We start from the raw sequence: 23,246 nt of genomic DNA, 5'->3' as shown, positions 1-23,246 counted from the left end.
CACCCAGGATGGTGGGCATCTCCTCCCCAGGCACCTCAGGCCCTGTCCCAGTCAGCCCTGCTGCCCTCAGTGAGGAGGCTATTGACCTCCTGAGATCCCTCACTGTTGGGCAATTAACCATTTTGAATGCTATCCAGGGTGTTGAGAGGCATTTGTAGCAAACAAATGCATACCTGGAGGGCATTCATTCTGGTGTGGGGGCCCAACAGAGAGCATTTTTGAGGCTCTGGCCTCATCACTGATGGCAGCCATTATCCCTGTGTCCAGCCTCCCCCTCCAACTTCCTCCACCCAGACCCAATCCCCTGTACCTCAGCCTATCCCAAGCACACCATCAGACCAGCATGCACACTCATCAACACACAAGAGTGGACATGGCGAACATAAGCACCACACATCCCACAGGCCCTCACACAAGCACCATCCCCATGCAGACACACCAACATCCACTGCCTCCACTGTGTCGTCCTCCTCCTCCCTCCCTGTCTCGTCTCCACTCACACCTGCATGCACTACATCTTCATCCACTACCTCCATCACCAGCACGCCCATCACCACATACCGCTCACGTGCAATCACCACCCCCACTACCATGCACATATCCCCTGTGTCCTCTCCCAGTGTGTCTGTGAGCCCTCCTACCAAACTACACAAACGCAGGCACAAACCCACCCAACAGCCATCCACCTCACAACAGCCTCCGGCCCATGCACCTTCACCCAAATTCAGCAGATGTACACCTCCTACAACCACTACCTCTTCCTCCACTCCCAAACCCCCTCTATCTTCCTCTCCCAGTGTGTCTAAGAAACTCTTCCTGGCTAACATTGACCTCTTCCCTACACCCCCCCGTCCTTCCCCTAGAGCCAGGCTGTCCAGGTCCCAGCCGAGCACCTCAGCCACCAAATCATCCAGCACAGTGGACTCAGCAAGTCCGATCAGATCGCGGGCGGCACCCATCAGGGCTGCCAGTGTGCCACCTAGCAAGGCCAAGGATCAGCCCATTCCGCCACCTGCCAAGGTGAAGAAGGTGCCCACATGCCGGAGGGAGAAGCCGCACCAACCATCAAGCAAGGGCGCCTCCAAGCCAATAGGACCAGCAGCGACATCAAAGGTGGAGAAGGGACACAAAGCGAAGAGCAAGTCAGGACAGGGCACAGAGGCTCCGGCTGAGGGACCAGAGTCACCCCTTCTGTCAACCAGAACATCAACCTGTACAGGGGGTGGACACCGCCACCTGCACGTCTGCTGCCTCAGCAACAGTCCCCAGCATCATCCCCAGTGGGCAGTCATCCGAGGCTGCAGGAGACGTCCTGCTGCGTCCCTCCACAGGTGCTGATACATGCACCTCCGCCACAGACACCGCCGCTACCACCGACACCAGCCCCGCGATGTGCTCAGACAGTGCCACCACAGCTGACATGGCTATCATTCCCAGTGGGCAGCCGTCCGAGGCTGCAGGAGACGTCCTGGACCCTGCACAGCGTACATGAGGCACGACACCCAGCACTGTTTGTACCTGCATGTGGCAGGCGAAGTCTCAGCAGGGTGGAATGTATCTCTGACTCCATGGAGTATCATGCTACCTGTTCTCAGGCAATCTCGTGGCACACACACCCAGGTGAGGGAATGGAACCTACCAAACTGCATGTGAATTCTGGGCACCATGCCTCCTCCAGAACCAGTGGAGAATCGCATCCACTCACCTAATCCTTGGCAGGAAGAAGCACTCTGGGCACAATGCCCCCTCCAGAACCTGTGGAGAATCACATCCACTCACCTAATCCTTGGCAGGATGAAGCACTCTGGGCACAATGCCCCCTCCAGAACCAGTGGCGTATCACATCCACTACCTCAGTCCTTGGCAGGATGAAGCACACTGGGCACAATGCCCCCTCCAGAACCAGTGGAGAATCACATCCACTTGAGAGACTGTGGCCTTGCACTCCCCAGGATAAAGCAGTGGGCAAACCACCCACTGGAGAGACTTGAGAGACTGTGGCTTTGCACTCCCCAGGATAAAGCAGTGGGCAAACCACCCACTTGAGAGACTTGAGAGACTGTGGCTTTGCACTCCCCTGGATAAAGCAGTGGGCAAACCACCCACTGGAGAGACTTGCACTCCCCAGGACCAAACTGTGGGCATGGAGCCCCCTCGTGGAGCAGTGGCGTCGTCCGTTCATCCGGCTGAGGTGCCTCCCCTTCCCCTCCCCCCGAGGTGCCTGTTTATTTTCGATCTGATGCCCCTGCAGTGTTCTCTCCGTTTCGAGTCAGGTATCTTGTGTGGGCTTTGCCCATGCATTTTGGGACCACTGGTCCACGGACAATGATTTCATTAATATCCGGACTTGTGTAGTTGGTGTACATATTTATATATACTGATATCTTAATTTGGCCTATCTGATTTTTCAATGATTACACTCGTTACAATCATTTCATTTGGTTATTGCGTTCTTCCAGGGGGTGACAGGGTGTCAATGTAATGTTTCTGCATGTATTTTTGTGTATGGTGTTGTGGGTAAGGGTGTGGGTGGAGGTGTTGCGTGTGTGTGTCACTCTCTTTTCCCTCCTCCCCACCCCTGTGTGCTAGGTGCAGTACTCACCTTGGTCGTCACCAGCGTCTTTGCTGCTCCTGATACAAGAGGAGGTAAAGCAACATGGGCAGGACCTGTAGCTCGGTCTCCATAGCGTCCTGGGTCCTCGTTGGGTGTTGAAAGGTGAGTGGTTTCTATTCCACAGACTGTTTCCGCCGTGCTTTTGATGGCGTTGGTACCGCCCCGGAAAAGGTGGCGGATAGGCCTCTTGAAATACAGTGGGCGGAACCTTGTCTTCTGCCTGGCTGTTGGTGGTTACCGCTGCGGTGTTTGTTTCTACCGCCGTGGCGGTCGGAGTGTTAAAGTGGCTGTCTATGTTGCCAGTTTCCACAGTGGTCGTGATCTCATATTTTTTTTACCGCCAGCCTGTTGCTGGTATTACTGCCGCTTTAACACTGACCGCCAGGGTTGTAGTGAGGGCCTAAATGTAGTATAGCGCTTAGAAACACAGTAGCTCCAACTGAGGTTACCACGACATCGTGACTGAGTTGCTTCCAACAGTCCGATGCCACTTATGAGGAAGTGTGGGCCGGTTACGGAGTTGCACAGTCCCTGAGTAAATTACCTTGGAAACGGAGAGAAACAAAGACGTTGCACGGAGTCGCGGAGATGAGGCGTTGCTGGAGCCGGTGCAGCATAAGTTCCTTATTGCTACCAACAAGGTGTGAAGCGTTGGTTTCTTACGGTTGTGGAGGAGTTGATGGAGTGTAGTTTGCGAGGAGTTGGTTCCTTATGACACAGTAAGGTGGATGGATCCAGCAGATCAAGTGTGAGGCGCCACCTTCAAGGGGGTCGCAATCAAACCACAGGGCCACAGGTTCCGCACGGAGTCTGAGTCAGGTGCCATGGACATCGGTAACGCGTCGCTCTAGACTCACGCTGTGGCTGGACTTCTGAGGTGCTATGCTGTGCTGGGCCTGCGGCGGAGGTCACAGTCTGCAAGGAACACGGCTTCAGGGTAGGCAGCAGCATGACGTCAGAGTTTGCTGTTGGTTCTTAAGATGTTCTAGGCATCAGTTCACTGGTTTCCTGTTTCACCAGAATTCACTCCCAAGGGCCTCGGAATTGGATTTGGCACCACTTGGCGAATCAGGACTCTAAGCAAGAGAGCCCAAGTGCTGGCAGATGAAGTCTTTGATGTCCCTGGGACTTCTAACGGGAGGCAAGCTCAGTTCAAGCCCTTGTAGAACCTTGTAGCAAGCAAAGTCCAGTCCTTTCAGTACAGAAGCAGCAACCATCAGGCCAGCACAGCAAAGCAACAGGCAGAGTGGCAGTCCCTCCTGCAGCATCCAGCTCTTCTTCTTGGCAAAATGTCCTCAGTCCAGAAATGTTCTGAAGTTGTGGTCTGAGAGGCTTAATACTTACACTCATTTCTGCCTTTGAAGTAGGTAAACTTCAAAGGGAAGTCTTTGAAGTGCACAAGACCTTGCTTTTCCTGCCCTAGCCACAGACACACTCCAAGGAGATGGAGACTGCTTTGTGTAAGGATAGACACAGCCCTATTCAGGTGCAAGTGTCTACTTCTCTAACCACTGTAGCTCAGGAAGACCCATCAGGGTATGCAGGGCACACCTCAGCTCATTTTGTGTGACTCTCTAGAGTGAACTCACAAACAGCCCAACTGTCATCCTGACCCAGACGTGTATTCCACAGCCAGGCAAAGGTACAGATTGGTTAAGCAAGATAAGACCCACTTTTGAAAAGTGGCATTTTCAAACTTACAATTTAGAAACCAACTTCACCAAAAGTTGTATTTTTAAATTGCGAGTTCAGAGACCCAGAACTCCATATTTCAATCTGCTCCCAATGGTAAATTACGCTTAAGAGATATTCCAATGCAATCCCCATGTTAACCTATGTGAGAGATAGGCCTTGCAATAGTGAAAACCGGATTTAGCAGTATTTTACTTTCAGGACATGTAAAATAAACCTGTACATGTCCTATCTTTTAAATGCACTGCACCCTGCCCAAGGGGCTTGGGCCTCGCTGAGGGGTGACATACATGTAGTAAAATAAAAGGTTTGGGCTTGGCAAGGGGGTACACTTGCCAGGTCGAACTGGCAGTTCCAAACTGCCCACACAAACACTGCAGTGGCCGATCTGAGACATGTTTACAGGGCTACTCCTGTGGGTGGCACAATCAGTGCTGCAGGCCCGCTTGTAGCATTAATGTACAGTCACTAGGCACACACTGTGCACTGTACTAGGGACTTACTAGTAAATCAAATTTGCCAATCATGGATAAATCAATTACCAATGCAATTTAGATAGATAGCACTACACTTTAGCACTGGTCAGCAGTGGTAAAGTGCCCAGAGTCCTAAAGCCAGCAAAAACGAAGTTCAGTACATTATCAAAATAGGAGAGCAAAAGCCAAAAAAGATAGGGGAAACCATGCCAAGAGCTGACAGGTCTAACACAAGTAAAGAGGTACCTTACTTCAGTTTTAGGGACCTAAGTTGAATAGCAGTAGTAGACCTTTTTTAAGTGTCTCTGCTTCCACACTTTGAGTACCTCTGGCCATCTTCTCGGAGATTGTGATGGAATCAATAATAGCTATAGGTTCAAACCTTACCATGAAATCACCGCCAATGATTAGTGGAAGGTGTGATAGTCTGTTCAACAAATCGTGGTCGAGCCTAACCAGTATATGATTCTTTAGTTGATCCAACAGAATTATTATAGATGTTATATCACAATTACAACATTAGCTCCCTCTTATAGTCAATCAATCCAATCACATCAGGGCAACCAATTGGCAAGTGTTGTATGGCCAAATTTAATGAAATCCATGTCCAAATTATAATGCAACTGGATGGACGCCCAGCTCTGGACGGGGTAGCCTCAATTCTATTGGTTGTATATACAAAGGTTGTACACCAGATCTCTTGGAGTATAAGCAGATCAAATCAGCTAATAAAATTTAAACAATGCGGGCAGCCATCTTAGCAAGTATCCCTGCTATGTTCCATGACAATGTGCAGCTCAGCTCTGTCGAAGACAGAGTGAATGGTTTTTGGGGAATAGAGCTATGATACCAATAGGCATGTACAGAGAGTAGAAAGGTCTCAGAGTTAGCATGGTTGTTAGAAATCAGATCTCTAGTTCGCAGAGGTGTGCACCCTGTCCGAGTCAAGGTATCACTTTTTAAAGATTTATATGAGCCTCAGTTCTTAGGATTCTGTGGTTGTATCCTTTTAACACATAGTACCTGGGATGCATCAAAAATAACGATGATGCAGAGGATGAGATCCATCAAAAAGTATAGCAATGCGTCAATTTTTCCGGTGGGACACAGGGAATGTGTTGTTTTTTTCCACACTTCAAGACGATGCAGCGGTTTCCAGGAGATCAGACTTGGTTCCTCCCTTTGATGCGAGGATGGCAAAACCCAGAACGCGTTGAGCAGAGGCAACAGGTGCTGCACCGATCCGGCAGGTGATGCAGTGATTTTTCAGCCGCGAGGCAGGCGCTGCTTCGATCCAGCAAGTGTTGGGTTGATTTTCCGACACACTAGATTTTCTCTTCTTTGGTGAAGTCTTTGATAGCCCTTAGGCCTCAGAACAGGAGGCAAGCTCAATCCAAGCACTTGGAGAGAACTTGAGGAGAAAGGAAGAGTCCTTCCAGCAGAGTCAGAGGACAGCAGGCAGCAAGGCAACTAAGAGACCAGCAGATCTTCCAGCAAAGCAGTCCAGATGAGTCCTTTGGGCAGCCAGGCAGTCCCTCTGGTAGGTCCAGAAGTGTCTGGTTTGGTGTAGTCACAGACCCAGTCATCTTAAATGAAAGAAACTTCAAAGAGTGGTTTTGAAGTGCACAAGTTCCCCTTTCAACTCAGCCCTGTCTGCCTGGAACCCTGTGGGGAGTAATCAGTCCTCTGTATGGGTAGCCTTTGAAGGGTGAGAGCCCCTCTACCCTTCCTGCCCAGGAAGACACACCACTATGCAAATGAATGCAGTTGCAGCTGAGTGTCCTGTGTTTATGGCTGTCTGGGTGGAATGGACAAGGGGAGCTGTCATCCAGCACGGACAGTCTGTAAGGCACAGGTGGCAGTAAGTGAAGGGAAATGCCTACTTTCTAAAAGTGGCACTTCTGAATTAGTAATATAGAATCCAATTTCACCAGTAAGTAGGATTTCTCACTACCATTCCAAACTAAACATAACAAGTCTATTCCTCTCAGATCAGAAATTAACACTTAAAAGTATATAAGGGAAATTTCTAATGCTGGCCTATGCGAGGAACAGGCTTCACAGTAGGGAAAAACGACTTTGGCTGCTTTTCACTACAAGGACATGTAAAACTTATAAGTACATGTCCTGCCTTTTACCTACATAGCACCCTGCCCTAGGGGTTACCTAGGGCCTAACTTAGGGGTGCCTTGTATGGAAGAAAAGGTGAATTTCAGGCTTGGCAAGTAGTTTTAAATGCCAAGTCAAAGTGGCAGTGAAATTGCACACACAGGCCTTGCAGTGGCAGACATAAGACATGGTTAAGGGGCTACTTAGGTGGGTGGCAATCAGTGCTGCGGGACCACTAGTAGCATTTAATTTACAGGCCCTGGTCACATGTAGTGCACTTTACTGGGGAGTTACCAAGTAATTTAAATATGCCAGTTGAGTATTATCCAATGTTACCATGTTTTAGGGAGAGAGCACATGCAGTTTAGCTCTGATTAGCAGTGGTAAAGTGCCAAGAGTCCTATTGCCAACAAAAATAAGGTCAGAAAAAGGAGAAGAAGGAAGGCAAAAAGTTTGGGGTGACCCTTCAAGAGTTCAAGATGCTGAGACAATGTCCTGGTCACCTCTCCTTGACTGCCTGGTATTAAGTCAAATTTGAGTACGGCAGGAGCAGAGCAGTCTTCTGGTGGGCTATAGTTTCTAATGGAACTGGCCCTGTGCGATGTGGACTAGGATTCAACATCTTATTGACAGGAAATTGTACGGGCCGATAGATTTTAATTACAGGATCTCAGATGGCTTTTAAATTGAATGTTAGAGCCCTTTGATGGCAAAGACCTATCTCCCATTGCCTAAAAACCATCCACTAAATCGTGCCGTCTAGTAGTAATTTGATCACGTCAAATGTATCCAACTGGCCAGAGAGGAGATGGTCACTGATTATATCTATGCAAATTAAAGAATACCACTGCCGACTGGAATGAATCCAATTCATTATTTAGTTGATAAGTGCTTCATTGATTTCCCTTTGAACAGATTTCAACTTAGATACATTTATCAAATACAGTGACCTCTCTGTTGGGGCCTGTCTGCAGGATAGAGCCAAGGTAACCTGGGACATGTGTCAGTTTCACATACATTTTTCTCTTGAATTCATCCCGAGTTGTGAAATAGCACTACCCCTCGCATGTCTTATAGGTTAAATAAGATTGCTGCGCTCGGATGCCAGAAATGCATTGGTGAGCCATTGTGGCTTTGTGAAGACAATGGCTTTTAGCTCGTGCTGCTGTAAAAGACTGCATGGCCCGTCTGTCAAAATTTCTCTTTAGGTTGTCCTTAAATCATTTTTTGGGCCTCCAGTAAATAAGGATAGTGGCTTCCTTTGAATATGAGTATAGTTGGAGAAAATGGCTTCATGGACTGGCTTACTATGGGGCTTATTCGTTTGAGAGTCATGAGTACCTCTGGTCCCCCTGGATGGTTAATGGTGTTCCAGCTAAGGCTTCAGACTCTGGAAGATCCCAAAGTCTACAATTCAATGATGAGATTGCTTCTCCTTAATTAAAGAGAGCTCAAATCTCAAGCAGTCCATAATGGCCTTAATTACTATGTTAAGTGCCTGACCTCCCACCGCATCAACAGTCACAGGTACTTTAGATCTCAATGGACTTGTCTGCAAAGTAGGACAATCGTATGGTCTGGGCCATTTAAGTTGAGTTGCAAGGTGGTCCCTTTCTATGAGATGGCTATGTTGTTCAAGGGGTTTAATCGACAAGTAGAGTAGCTGGGCCTCCTTCTGAGGTAGATTCGAGAATCCTGTGTACTCGGCAGCAAAGAAGGGATAGCCACTCAGTAGCCTTCATAGATAGATAGGATTTTTTCGAGGGGTGTGCTTTTATGTTTGGGGGTACCCTGTAGAAGTATGCGATTTTACTGGGTAGTTGGTAGTATTCTTTATTCAATATACCCTCAACCTCCACGGTCAACTCATCTATATTGCGAAGGTTACCATTTTCGGCTGCGTATCTCACTGCCATCAAATCGTTTGCTTTTTGTGATGGACCATCACCACAATTCTTTTCCCCTTAGTTGGACAGATTATCACACCAGTAGGAAAATAAAATAATATTGGATAATCCAAATAGTTAAATCCCAAGAAAAACATCAACTTAGGGATAATAATTGTGAGCAGCTAGCATAATTGATAGTCAATATTATGCTGTAATCAAATAGCATGTATCTCTTTGAATCCAAAGAGAAGCAGTAGGGTCTTATCAGGTAGTAGACAAAGGTGCTGGCCTAGTGGCGGAGCCAATGAGGTTTGGTCCTGCCCTTTCTCTTCCTGGCACTGATGGGCTCAGGACAGGCCCGCCATTGGCCTGGGCGCGTAGTGCACAGCAGGTGATCACTCAGGACTCCTCCGTCCGCACCCTTCTTTCGGGCTGGAATTAAAAAAAGTTCAAGCATTCGTGACAAAGAATTTTCAATTCTTTTAAGGACACGGAGGCGAGGATTATGCTTCTCTTTCTATGCTTTATTATTTCAGCAGCCAATAGTATAAAAGTAAACAAACAGTTACATGGTAAACCATAGAGATGGTCCATATAAATACTCCAGCTAAACATAACTCCCCATCTTTCTTTCCACCCGAGGCAATAACATTCGAAAAACTTTCAAACAGAATAAAAATTCAACACTGGAACCAAATCCACTTCCCAAAAGACTTGAAGTCAGCAGAAACCGGGAAAAAACTGCCCTCCGACTGTTCCTGCTTTTGTAACTATCCAGTGTGCCAAGCACTCCAAATGCTTCCAGACATCTGTGACATATCATCTTTCATCCTTTCCTAAAAGGAAACAAGAAACAAAAACGTAATCTTCACATTCTATCCTCTTTGTGTAGAATCAATAGGAAAAAAACATACTTCTAAATATTAGGGAGGGTACAGTTTGTAGCATATGAATGCAGAACCATCATACATTATACTCTCTTTTGCAAACTGACTGGGTGGGATAATCCTCACCTTCGTGTCCTTAATAGAATTGAAAATTCTTTGTGGCGGATGCTAGAATTGTTTTTATTCTATGTCAGGAGCGGAGGCTCTGATTATACTAGTTTAAAGCTGATCCATCACAACTGAAGCCACATCTAGGATTGGTTTATAGTACAAACTCTTGAAAGTAGAATCAGAGGACCAATCCGCAGCTTTTAAGATGTCCTCTAAATGAGACCCTAAAGCGAATGATTTGGAAGCCACAGATTCCCTTGAAGAATGTACGCCAAATTTTGAAGTGTCAATACCTGCCTCATTAAGTAGCCATTTCAACCATCTAGCCAGCATAGCTGCTGTTACTGGACAAAACGATTTTGTAAAGCAATCAGTAATTGACTCTGCATGTCAGTTCGAAACTCTGCTGTACTGACCTTGTATACCTTCAGACATTGGATTACACATAATTTAGAATTACCTGGGAAAGCTGGATATGATACCACTCTGAAAGTGAACTTTGTCCTCCTAGATATTAGAAAAGAAACTCCTTCAGGAGAAAATTGCCTACCTGCCAAGTCTAAAGCCCTCACATCAGAAACTCTCTTGCTAGAGAAAAGACAGAGCAACAAGGTCAATTTGGCTGACAACTATTTCTGCGATAGATATTTATCACTTGGCCAAGAATATAAAAAAACCTGAGGACTATGTTCACATCCCATAAAACTGAAGATTTTGGTTGAGGGGGGTTGAACGTCTGAATACCCCTAAGCAACTTGCAAACAATGAGTAATTGAACCACTGGATTCCCATCTATAAAGGAGTGGCCGGCTGAAATGGCTGAATGAAGTTGTTCACAGACCAGTAAGCCATTCCGGCTGCAGGTAGTGAAGAAAGAAAATTCACAGTCACATGGCAATCTGCTCTAATGGGATCTGCACTCTGTAAATTGCACCAATCACACCAATGTCTACATGCAGACGTTGGTGTGATATGCAGAAGCGCATCTCTTGTGAGTACCTGCTGACAACGCGAGACTAATGAACTGTTAAGCTTCTTGTGAAAGGCTGGGATATTCCATCTTTCCCCGAAATCAGTTGGGCCACTAAGGACAGTTGACCTGTCAGGATCAATGAAGTCCCCATGGATCTAACAAAAGGTTCCAATACCATGGTAGGAGAACCGAGGGCGAAACACGCTAGTTCTAACACATTCGGAAACCAAGGAGTCACTAAAATCATCTCTGCTCTCTCCCGCCTCATTTGAGCTAACACTGGGAATCATCATAAATGGAGGAAATGCATAATTTCGAAATGGGGTCCAATCTTGGAGAAACGCACCTGTGGCCTGAGCTTCCAGGTCCGGACGTCAGCTGAAGAATACCGTAAGTTAACGGTTCAGGCGAGACGCAAAAAGGTCTGTCCTGCATAGGCCCCATCTGTGAATCAGCTCGCGAAAGGCTCTTGGGTGAAGTCTCCAGTCGCTGAAGTCCCAGAGGTGTCGAGATTGCTAATCCGCTATCATACTACGTTGACCTGGAAGATATTCCTCTGTCACCAAAATGCGATTCTGCGGACAAAAATGCCTTAAATCCCTGGCGATCTCTGTGAGCAGCTTGGACCTGATCCGCCCGCTTGTTCACATAACGTACCGTTAAAATGTTGTCCATGCGGAGCAAAAGGAAACAATTTGCTTTCCCTGCTGAGAAACTCCAAATTGCAAACAAACCTGCCAACAGTTCCAGGCAGCTGATATGGAGGTCCAGCTCCGTCAAGGACCATCGACTTCCCTAGCCCCAATGGCTGGCATCCGATTCTATAATCATCATTGGAGAGGAGCCAAAAATGGCTCTGCCGTTCCAAGCCTCCATGTGATCCAGCTATCAGAAGATCTCCAACTTGGCCTCCTCCTATAGGGAGATCTTTTGGGAATAGCAAAGACCCTTGTTCAGATGTTGAATTTTCAGGTGTTGAAGGGCTCGATCATGTAGGGGTCCCAGAAAAATTGCCTGTATTGATGACGCCAGGAGGCCTACTACTCGGGCTATGGACCTCAATGATGTGGTCGTCTTGGACAAAACTCACCTCAATTCTTTCTTTATACTTTTCACCTTACGTGGCGTAAGACTCAGCTGGATGGAGAGAGAATCTATCTGGAACCCCAGAAATTCTAGGTTCTGGGCCTGGGTCGAGACCCATTTCTGGTCGTTGACAATAAGTTCCAAGACCTGGAATAAGACAATAGTCCACTCTAGAAGTCCTCTGAGGGCACTGGGACATGATAATAATGTTATCCCGGTAAATGATGAGACAAACCCCTTGGGACCTCAAAGACTCTACCACTGGTTTCATCACTTTCGTGAAGCACCAAGGTGCAGAAAAAAGACTGAAGGGGAGGACTTTGAACTCGTAACACACATTGTTCCATAAAAACTGAAGGAAACGACGGTACAAGGGGAAAATAAGAATGGTCAGCTAAGCATCCTCCAGGTCTAAGCGCACCATCCAGTCTACTTCTTGGAGTATGTCCCTTGAAAGATGGATACCTTCGATCTTGAAATGATGGTAGAGTATCAAATAATTGAAATCTTGAAGGTTGAGAACCAATTTTGATCCTCCTCCTTTCTTTTTGACTAGAAAGATTGAGCTGGTAAACCCCCACGGGTGTATAAAAGACCTGTGAATGGCCTCTTTTTCTATTAGAGTCTGAATCTCTGAGTCTACGATGCCCTGCTCGAGATGGGAAAAATACATTGTGTGAGTGGATTGAGTTTGCACTGGCGTCTTGTAAAATTCCAGTTTGAAACCTTGTACTGTCTATAGAACCCATGGGTATTGTGATATTTTGCGCCAGTTGTGAATAAACATTTGTGTTCCCTCCCCAACCCAGAGAACCTTCTGATAAATGAAGAATTCTTACCTGTGGTACTAGAATCTTGGAAGGCGTTCTGGTTGCCCCTAATTTGCCCTTTTCTGAGGCGGCCTCTGGTGTTGCGGGTCCTGGAAGGGTAGAAGGTAGTGGACTGACCCTGATAGCCACCTCTACCTGTTTGATAATAGTCTCTCTGTGGGCCTTGCTGGTATCCGTGGCTGAATGCTCGCCCCCTAAATCATCCAGCCCTGTTAAAAAGTGGGCAGAGGACTTTTTTAATAGATCCCTGAGCTTTGTCCAGGTTGGAATAAGTGGCAACAAACTTAAATAGCTCATTCAAAGAGGGCGCTCCAAAAAGGAGACCTGGGGCTGAAGGACCAGCCTCTGATGAAGCTGAATTGGCTAGTTTAGGATCCAATTTCATTAAGATCTCTCTGCGGCGTTCACTTGAAATAGCGCAGTTCACATTACCCAGCTGGCATATGGCACGTTGGGCCCACCCCACCAAAACCTCTGCGTCAATAGGTACCTGAGACTCTTTAGAGTGGAAGACCCTCTCCAAAATCTTTGACAATGGGCCCAACATGTCCAACAGCTTGTCCTGACATGATTTCCATGCCCGGTCTAACCCCTTCTTAGGGTCCTTGGTGAACTTTTTAAGGTAGGTACCAATGGTGGGGACCACCTCTGGGGTGTCTGTCATCTTGTCGGGGAGGTCTGGCCTGGGACATTCCGATTGCAGTTGTGCCCACACATCTTTATCAAAATCTTTGTGGATGGAAATTTAATCTGCCACCTCTTGAGGGGGAACCCAGGAAGTGGATCTCGGATGTACGAAATCCCCGGGCTCGAACGTAAGAACCTTGGGTTGTTTACGTGGTTCTGTATGTCGTGATTCCTTCTTCAGTTTACCGGATTCTGGGATTACCTCTTGATCCAAATTCTATGAGTCTGGAGAGTCACAATTATCTGACCACATAAGGTAGAAGGTATGCTATAAGCGTGGTCAGAAGTCAGAAGATGCTGCCAGTTTTTCAAATGCCACTGTATGAGGCCCTTTGGACTGCAGTGCCTTTTTTCCTGATTCTTTAGGTGTATCAGAAGGGGGAGGATGGAGCCAATCCTGCTGTTGTGCATAACCATATAGATGATGCCTCAAGGGGCCAATGGCTTTCACAAGGGCATCATTCACCGTCTGACACACTCCTGCATCCAGGACATGGACCAGATTTTGTTCAAATGACCCAGAGGGGTCCTCCTCATGGTAGTAATTGTCATCTGTCTCCTGATATTCATCAGCCATTATTAGAGGTTTTTTAAAATATATATTAGAATCTCCAACAATTCCTTGACTCAGGCAAATTCAGTTCCCCAAAGGGGTAGTCATGGGGAGCACGGCAGCAGAAAGGCAATGTTTTAACAAACCTCAAGCAAGTAAGGCAAGCACTGTGTGCACAATTAGAGTGGAGGGAAAACAAGGCCTGAATGAGCTCTGGGCAGGGCCTCTACAAAATTTTACAACCCTGTTAACTCTGTAGAGGCAGGGCGTCCACGGGAGCCAGATGAAGCACTGCGATTCGTTTAGAGACAAACGCGCACGTCCAAGCGTTCTCTAGGGGAGTCGCGGCGATTGGGAGTCGGACTGCGCATCCACAAGCCACTCCGTATAAAGGCAATAAAAAGAGGAAGACGTGATCAACGATCGGGTCGTCCTGGCTCCCACATTCCCTCTTCATTTGGAGATAAGCATAGGCAGCAATCGCCTCACTTCGAGGAGTCAAGCTGCCTCAGACTGCACCAACCCAAAACAATCGCTTTATGAGATAATCACAATATCGCTTATAAATACAATAGGGAAATGAGAATGCACTTAACTGGCTGCGGAGAAGCAAAGAAAGAGGAGGAGTTATGTTTGGCAGGAGTATTTATGTGGACTATCTCTATGGTTTACCATGTGCCTGTATGTTTACTTTTATACTGTTGGCTGTTGAAATAATAAAGCATTGAAAGAGAAGCATAATCGGAGCCTCCGGTCCTGACATACAGGTGTGGGACAAGTAGTCCCCACAAGTACAGCATTGTCCTGCACTGCAAGTGCAGACAGTGCGCTATGTAGGGCCAGGTGATCACTGGGACCTTCTCCTTCTGTCCTCTTTTTGCTGGCTGGAATTCTGGGACAGGTAGTACCCACAAATAAAGTGTGTCCTGTGCAGTGTGAGTAAACAGTGCGCTATATAGCACCAGGTGATCCTTTGGGCCTCCTCCTTCTGCTCCTTCCTTGCTGGCCAGAATTCTAGGATAGGTAGTACCCCCAAGTACAGTGTGTCTCCAATTATTTTCAAACAGTGTTTGTCCACTCAGATCCTGATAAAGTGCATATGATTGTAAATCCTTAATTTTGATGCTGCAGCCATGTTATGTATGCCATACGCACTCCTTACTTAACCACGGTTCTCTATGGAGGTGTCTGACATTTCCTCTTATTCAGGTAGTACACCCAAATTCAACCTCTCCTGGAACAACGGAGTTCTACCAACTTCACTTAAAGTAGAATTCAAATATGTTTGCTGATTTCAAAGACAGTTTGAATATGGTAAACTTGTTAATATCCTAGATGTGCTTTCAACCTTCCCTGTCTCTGTACACCCTTCTTGTTTGATGGTTGGTTTCATAAATACTCGAACCCCACAAGATTGCTTTTCTTCCTTGTCCAGTAGGCCCTTATACATATTAAGTGAGAGCTAGAGGATGGAGTGGTTATTTAACAATATTGCTTCTTCTAATGCGCCTGGTCCTTAATAAGTAAACTTACAAGGGGACGCGTATAGTCCGATTAACCTTTTGAATCGCATGGAGTATCCTAGCTATGTAATGACCAGTGACATCAGTAATCAATGTAATCAATCAATAGCTACTAAGAAAATCATTAGTCAAAGACATTTATAACCAACGTTTCATGAATAACCACATCTCAATAAAGCATTTAACAATTTTTATTTCCCTATTGATTACAATGCTAATGTATCTGGTTAACTCAAACTTTATTTAATCAGCTCAGAATTAGTTTATTAGCGACCACCAGTAACACAATCTAATAAAATTTTTAGAAAGCATATGCTCAAAAGCTTCAGCATAAGACAACAAAAAAATGAATATAACGACATTAATAGCAGAGTTCAGCAATTTGTCAGTCAATCATTTGTCACTGTCAACTTTACCCATGGAAAACCTACCTAATCCAGATTAGCATCAGCATGTGGGACTTCATGCAAAAATAATTTAGAAAAACGTGAATTTGGAAAACATCTAGCTAGAAGGAAAGCTATAAAACAGCACAGTTCGTACCTAGAAGAAAAGGCACAAAGTTAATTAGTCACATTGTCATAGCTACCTATCCACGGAATGGATCAGCAACAAAGTCAGTCTTCGTCTTCAGGTCATCAATAGATCAGTAACGCATCAGAGCCCAACTACAGAATCTCGAACCGCGTCTCCTGACGCCATCAAATTTCCCCTCGCATCTCCCGCATCTCCCTAAATTCTGAAATTTTAGCCCCTTGTCATGACTTTTTATTACAGTTTTTCAGTCCATCCCCCTAATTCCTAATTGGTCAGTAGATGAGCAGCTATGACTCTAGCCTATAATATTAATAATTTTACAAATCTATGAGTTCTAATATTTCTTCTTTCTCAGTTCAGGGATTGGTCCACTGTACGATGTCTTCATCATCCGGCTCTTCAGGTATCGAAAATGTTGCATGTTTCTCTTCAGTCAGTGCTCTTATTGTTCAAGTCCTGCGAAAGTACATTTAGCCTACTCTACACATAATTGAATCAAATTGACTTCATCATCTCCTGTCTGTTGGAACATTGCAGAAAATTCTAGCTAAGCAACTTTAACATGGGTGGTTCAGGGTCAGGTCAGCATTGTTGCTTTCCTCCAGCATGTTCTACTAAATCAGCTTCTGTGTGAGGCCTGACAAGTAGGCCTTGACTTCAGCTAAGTTAATTCTACAAATTAATGCAGAACATAGGTTATAAATCTTAGTATGAATTATTACTACATTATTCATACATATTTTCATTATTTCACAATTTTTTGTAATTTTTTTGTACAACTTTCGTATAAGTGGCTGCCATTGTCCGTTGGCGCATTTTCAAACGTACACATTATTTTCTCTACGATTAATTTCTCTACAATCTTTTCGTTAATCAAAACACATAAACATTCATTAATAATTTCTAATTAGCATATATGCGTCAACACTTCCAATTGGAAGTCGTATATGGATACCTGCATGCATTCTGTAGTCACTAAGGCAGATGAGTTCTAGGGCCAGTGCACAGTTCGCCTTGGTCTTAACAATTCGTTGTTATTCATTTGCTTTTCATGAGCAGCCTCGCTTTCTTAAATCTTTTATTTGTGTTGCAATTTTCTAGCAGACTTGAAAAAGGGGGCTAGACTAGCCTGTATGTATGTATATGTTACTTATTGTGACTTTTATACTCATACCCTTGGTTAATCATCCCGAAGCTAAACCTGCTCATCAGATCCTTTGTGCCTTTTTGCCATTAACCCCTAGATTCCTCAAGTCAAAGTCTTGAGGGTTGTGGGTACCTATGGGTGTGCAGCGTTTACTAAAGCGTACCACTTTCAACATATTTTAACACTTGCTGTGCTTGAGGCATTCCTTTGTACTTGAACAAAACCAGACCTGTGAGTCTGGAGAAAGGGCAACTGCTGTAAACTTGCATGAGACACTAAACTGAGCAAATCGTATTATACTTTTCACATCTAAGACACTTGTTGAAATAACTTTTAAGCAGCGTTTGAGATTTTCATGTAAGTTTTTTTTCTTTTAGCAGAACTTAAATGGACCACCCATCGAATATATGTTGGGAATCTACCAAATAACATCACAAAGGTAACTTTCCTTCTTCTCTTTCTTTTTGCACCCTACCTTCCAAGGTCTGACGTTCCCTCCCCTCTTCCTCATTAAAGAGTGACCTTAACCGGTCAGTCCTACCAACTTATTGCATTACAGCTTGTTCCTAGCTAATTGAGTTACTCGCTTGCTTACACTAACCTCACAGGCATACGTATCCCACTGAATTGATTGATATCCTACACGTTTGACCTTCGAGCAGTTCCTGGTGTATATAAGTCGTGCAGGCCATATTTTAGTTTGTATCTCTAATCTTCTGATGATTGGAGTATTGGTCGACAGCCTGAAACAACAGTAGTTGCTTGAATGTTACTTAATAGTGCATGCAGGGCCTTTGTAGCTCGAATCGGTCTCTCCAGTGAGGGGCTTTGCATTCTTTGACAAAACACAGGACAGCTGCTTCCCAGGTACGCAGATACTGAAAGTGCCAATCTTACCAACAAATCTGTTGCCCATTCCTAACTGATTAGGTTTTGGCAAGCTGTTAAAGGTTCATAAACTACAGGGAATTGCAAATAGACCCTCCTTTTGTATGGGAGCAGTCTTTTCATTGCGTGACCTGGTATGCACTCGCTCAACACGTAGTTGAAGTAACTCCATAGGCAAGGTTCATGTGAAGATTGCGTTTATTTCTAGCCAGCTATATGGATGAAGCTCCCACGCCTGTTCACTGTAACTGGCACCACAGTTGATCTAACAACTGATCTCTGAGATCCGTTACCGCATCGGAATCCTGGACACCAATGCAAAAATCACTAAGCAGGCTCACAGCTCTCATTATAACATATCTCCTTTCTTTGCACATTGAAAAAAAATATAAACCAGCCTAAAAGTTAATGACTATAGAATAAACTAACCTAAAAATAATAACAATGACAAAATGTAAAAGTCATATTCCACATCACCACCCTTTTGGTTGTCTAAATTATGCAGACACACCCTTCCCACACAATGAAACAAAATATATTAGTTAATCACATAATCTTGAAACCTGACAGGAACACAATGTTATCTGCTTCTATTACCCCTCAAATTGACAGCCACATGTCATTCCCTTTCCAGACTCCTCCTCATGCCATCCATCACACTCCTTCCCCGTTCCTACAGCACCCTGATTTGACCATCTTCTCGTCATCCATCAACATAAAACCACTGCATCTCTGTTTCCCTAATCACAACCTTCCCACTTCTTCTGCATAAAATCATGTTGGAGCATTTGTGGCTGTAGAAATGCATGCTTAGCATGACCTTGCCATTTAGTGTTGGGCCTGTATGTGTTCAAGTTGTTTTTCTTTGAAGAAAGTCTTTCAAGTCCCGTGGTAGAGTGTCTTATCCTCTTGCTGGTGATGCACTTGGTCCATTGTTAGATTGTTTTCTTCTGCCAGCGGGTTTGGACGTGTGCTCTCTGCTGCGGTTCCACACCATCATCGTTTGTTCTTTACAAACTCTACCTCCAGGATTGTATTGATTACAGCTCTTCTTCATCTTCCTTGTCCTTTCATTGATGTTGATTTTGTCATGGTGACTTGAGTCGGCTATACGCCCATTTGGTCTTCGCCCTTCAGGCGGACTTTGTCCCTTAAATTCCCTCAACGCCAGGTCTACCTAGTCATGTAACAGATGCCCTGCTGGTCCTGTCCTCGCTGCCATGCCAAGTACCCACACTGATGTGTAACCTGTGTCTCTCCACGAATATGAGGAGGCATCCTGTGAGGCCTGCAAGTTTTTCAGTCGAAGAAGACACTCCTTCAAATGTTCAGTCGCAACACCAAGGATACACCAGACCTCTTTGGAGCCAAAGACCCTCAGAAGGAGGCCCACGCCCAGGTGTCTGCAGCAGATGAGGTCCCCTTTTCACCTGAATACAGCTCGGGTCTGACCTGGAAATGCGGGACATCATACTGGGACAATCTGTAAGTACAGTGTCCCCTCAATCCTGTCCCCAATGCCAGCAACCCATCCTGAAAGGTCTGGACTGACCAAAGTCTTCACTTGAGCCACCACTGCCCTCCGGCCATCTTTGGCACCAAACAGCTGTCTCAGAGATGCCCAGCCTCGGCGCAAAAAAAGCAGCAAAAGACACACGCTCTCGAACCGACTCCCTCTCCATCGGAGTTTAGCCGAACATCGGATTTGAGCGGGCCGGTGCTGAAACACCATTCTACCCAGGCACTGAAATCCTCAGCATCAAAAGCCTCACATTTAAAGACTCAGCGTCGAAAGCCTCGGCACCAAAGCTTACGTTGGAACCAAAATCATACTCCTTCCCACAGCACACCTTTGAATCTGAAGCAGTGGAACCTATGCTAAAACGGATGCAGGAGGAAATATACTTACACCAAAAACACCTGGTCATTCATCCAGACACTGGTCATATCCTGGTGGGTCCTTTTCAAAGTGCTACACAACCATCTAAAAGACAACTTAGTTTCGAGGAGGCTTTGGACATTCCCATTCCACCAAAGAACAGGAAGAAGGCTGACAAAGCAACTAGCCCTGTGCATGCTATCCCACCACCACTACCTGTTGCACCACCATCACCTCCTTCACCAGCAGCATATTGCCCAGAGGGCTCTATTATTTCTTTCAGGGGGATGGGGATGACGGAGACCAGTACTCCAATCCACCACAAGATTACCCATGAGACACTTAAGACATGGACCCACCTATTGACACAGATCTAGATCTTTAACCCGCAAAGTGTCTCCCACCAATGACACCACTACTTACCACAACATCATAGGTAGGGTGACTTCATATCATAAGGTGCAGCTCCAGACAGAATCACTTGAGGATGATTTTTTTGTTCAAAACCTTCTCCTCCAGCCAACTATCAACACAATATTTACCAATGCTAATGATTTGATACTCCAAGGGTCGACAAGAAGTACAAACCTTATCCCTCTGACTCTACATACAGTACAGGCCAACTCTCTCCTGAAGCTCTGGTGGATGCTACAGCTGGAAAAAGGGCAAACTCGCAAACATCTGGTGAGGTGCTCCCACAAGACAAAGAGAGCAAAAAGATAAATGAGGTGGGGAAAAGGGTGGCTGCTCAATTTGCAAAAGAGTGGAAAATTGCCAACTCCTTTGGCCTCCTCTCCCTCTATAACAGAGCTCTTGGGATGAAATAGAGGGGGCTAATCCAGTATCTCCCTGAAGAACATAAAAAAGGTCATATGAGATCGCCTCAGAGGGTAAGTTAATTGCGAACACCTCCTGTCGGTGCACTCTTGATGCAGTCAACAAAGCAGCAAGAGGCATCAATTCAAGTGTGCTCCTCAAAGGGCATACCTGGTTTAGGGTTTTATGCTTCAAACCTTTGGTGCAACAGAACATCACACTGCCTTTTGATGGCAAATACCTCTTTAGCTCTCAGGTAGAAACTCTACTTAAGAAAATAAATGTAAAAAATGAAATGGCCAAAGCTATGGGTGCGTTGCAAATGCCGTTGCAACACGGCTTCTTTTGCCGTTTACCCTATGGGGGAGAACCTCTGCAGATCCTTCTATTCTGGACCTCCCACGCTGAGAACATATCTCCGAACACTTGAGGACCCTCCACTGGCTACCTGTCAAGAAGCAAGTCACCTTCTAGATGCTCACCCACACATTCAAGGCCATACACAACGCAGGACCAGCCTTCCTGAACCACCGCGTCTCCTTCCACACCCTTGCCAGATCCCTCCACTCTGCCTAGATGGCCCTGGCCACCATCCCTCGCATCCGCACAACCACCTCTGGAGGATGATCCTTCACCTACATTGCAGCAAAGATCTGGAACAACCTCCCCCTGCACCTTAGACAAGGCCCATCGCTCACCGTCTTCAGGAAGAACCTCAAGACGTGGCTCTTTGGATGAGTCCCCTCTCCCCCAGAGCCTTGAGACCCTCACGGGTGAGTAGCCACGCTTTACAAAAACTGATTGATTGATTGATTGATGGTCTTACCAACGTCCTAAGGCACATTCCACCTCGCCCAGTGGTTACTACAGGGGCTACTATAATGGCAGTAGCTCCAGGGGTAAAGGCAAATGGGATTTCACTAATCCCTCCACCAACTGTTAGGGGTCGACTACAGGGGTTCTTTTCCACCTGACGGAAAATCACCTCTGACCAGTGGGTGTTGCTTCTCAAAAAAGGGGCCGTAGAACCAGTGCTATTACACCAGCAAGACCGAGGAGTCTATTCACTCTGCTTCCTTGAACCCAAAAATGATGGGCCCTTAGGACCCATCGTGGATCTCAGATTGCTGACCCGCTACATACTCTAAGAGCACTTCCACATAATTACTCTGAAAGATGTCATCCCATTACTACACAAGGTGACTTTATGGCAGCACTCAATCTAAAGGACATCTTCTTCCACATTCCTATTCACCTGGTGAATCACTGATACCTGAGGTACAAAATAAACACACAGCATTTCCAGTTCAAGATGCCCCCCTTCAGGGTCACAACCTTACCCAGAGTTTCACCAGATGACTAGCAGCTCACTTGCACAGACAAAACATTGATGTTTTCCCATATCTAGATGATTGGCTCATCAAAAGCGCTTCTCGTCAACAGTGTATTTTATCACACTCAAGCCACCATAAACCTCCTTCATCAGCTAGGCTTTAACATCAGTGCACTCAAGACCCACATCTATCCCCTCCAAATACGACCCTACCTAGGATCCATACTCTATACACAACAAGGGATAGCTTACCCCAACCCCGCCCTGATTCAGTCTTTCCTGGTGCTTATTCCGCAGTTCCAGCCTCATCAGCAAATAACAGTAAGAACAGTCATGTGTCTCCTTGGTACGATGGCTTCATGCATAGCCATAGTACCTCATGCCAGACTCAACATGCGTCCATTACAAGAGTGCTTAGCGTACCAGTGGTCTCAGTTGGAGGGTCAGTGGGAAGTTCTAGTGTTGGTTGGGCAGACAGCTCTCACCCTCATCCTAGTGGCTCTCACCTGGGCACATCAACCATGGCAGACCCGGGCACTCCTAGAACTCTCTGTAGCTCCCCACAAAGTACTCCAGAACAGGCAGGACCTTCTCAAACAGTGCCATGGCGAAATCAGACACGCCATCTGCGATCTGGCTCCTGAAGTCCTCGAGTTTGGTTACTGAAATCTCCCTCAACCTTGTATGAACATTTCTAAGGAACTACGCAGGCCCACTACTCATGCCCATTCTGCTGCTGAGTGGAAAAGATTTGTCCACTACTGTCATTCTAAACATATAGATCCTCTAAAATCCAATGTTCAAGACATTGACCCTCATCATGACATAGGCGGTGAGTGATAAAGTGGCAGAAATACCGCCAACAGGCCAGAGGTAATTACCGCCAAATTATGACCATGGTGGTGAGTACTCCCATAGACAGTCAATATACCACACCATCCGCCAGGGCATTAACACCACACATGCCGGCGGTCCCCATCAACAGCCAGGCGGGAGACAAAGTACTGCTCACCATATCACGACACAGTACACCGCCACGATTTCCAGGGCAGAACCAACACCATCACAAGCCTCGCGGAAACAGAACACAGAAGACGAAAGACTCACCTACCGAGAAGACCAGCGCCGCCATGGAACTGGAACTGCAAGTCCTCCCGATGCTCTTCTACGCCACGCTCCACCTGGAACACCCAACGTCGACGAAGACGACGATGGT

The 23,246-nt window shown here is 46.0% G+C and overlaps 1 protein-coding gene across 7 annotated transcripts in view; it reads left to right on the top strand.

Annotated features, from left to right (window-relative positions):
* Window positions 1-23,246, top strand: part of LOC138300179 (uncharacterized) — a 395,471-nt gene that overhangs the window by 110,938 nt on the left and 261,287 nt on the right. For 3 of the 7 annotated variants that reach the window (XM_069239151.1, XM_069239152.1, XM_069239150.1), the window contains 2 exons: window positions 16,323-16,370; window positions 17,492-17,553. In XM_069239151.1, coding sequence (XP_069095252.1) covers window positions 16,323-16,370; window positions 17,492-17,553 — 110 coding nt within the window. The remainder of the gene's footprint in view (window positions 1-16,322; window positions 16,371-17,491; window positions 17,554-23,246) is intronic. The other 4 variants (XM_069239155.1, XM_069239156.1, XM_069239153.1 and 1 more) reach the window with 2 other exon arrangements.

This window comes from Pleurodeles waltl, chromosome 6 (genome assembly GCF_031143425.1).
Source record: "Pleurodeles waltl isolate 20211129_DDA chromosome 6, aPleWal1.hap1.20221129, whole genome shotgun sequence".
NCBI lineage: Eukaryota > Metazoa > Chordata > Amphibia > Caudata > Salamandridae > Pleurodeles > Pleurodeles waltl.
This window is presented reverse-complemented; position numbering and strand designations above follow the sequence as displayed.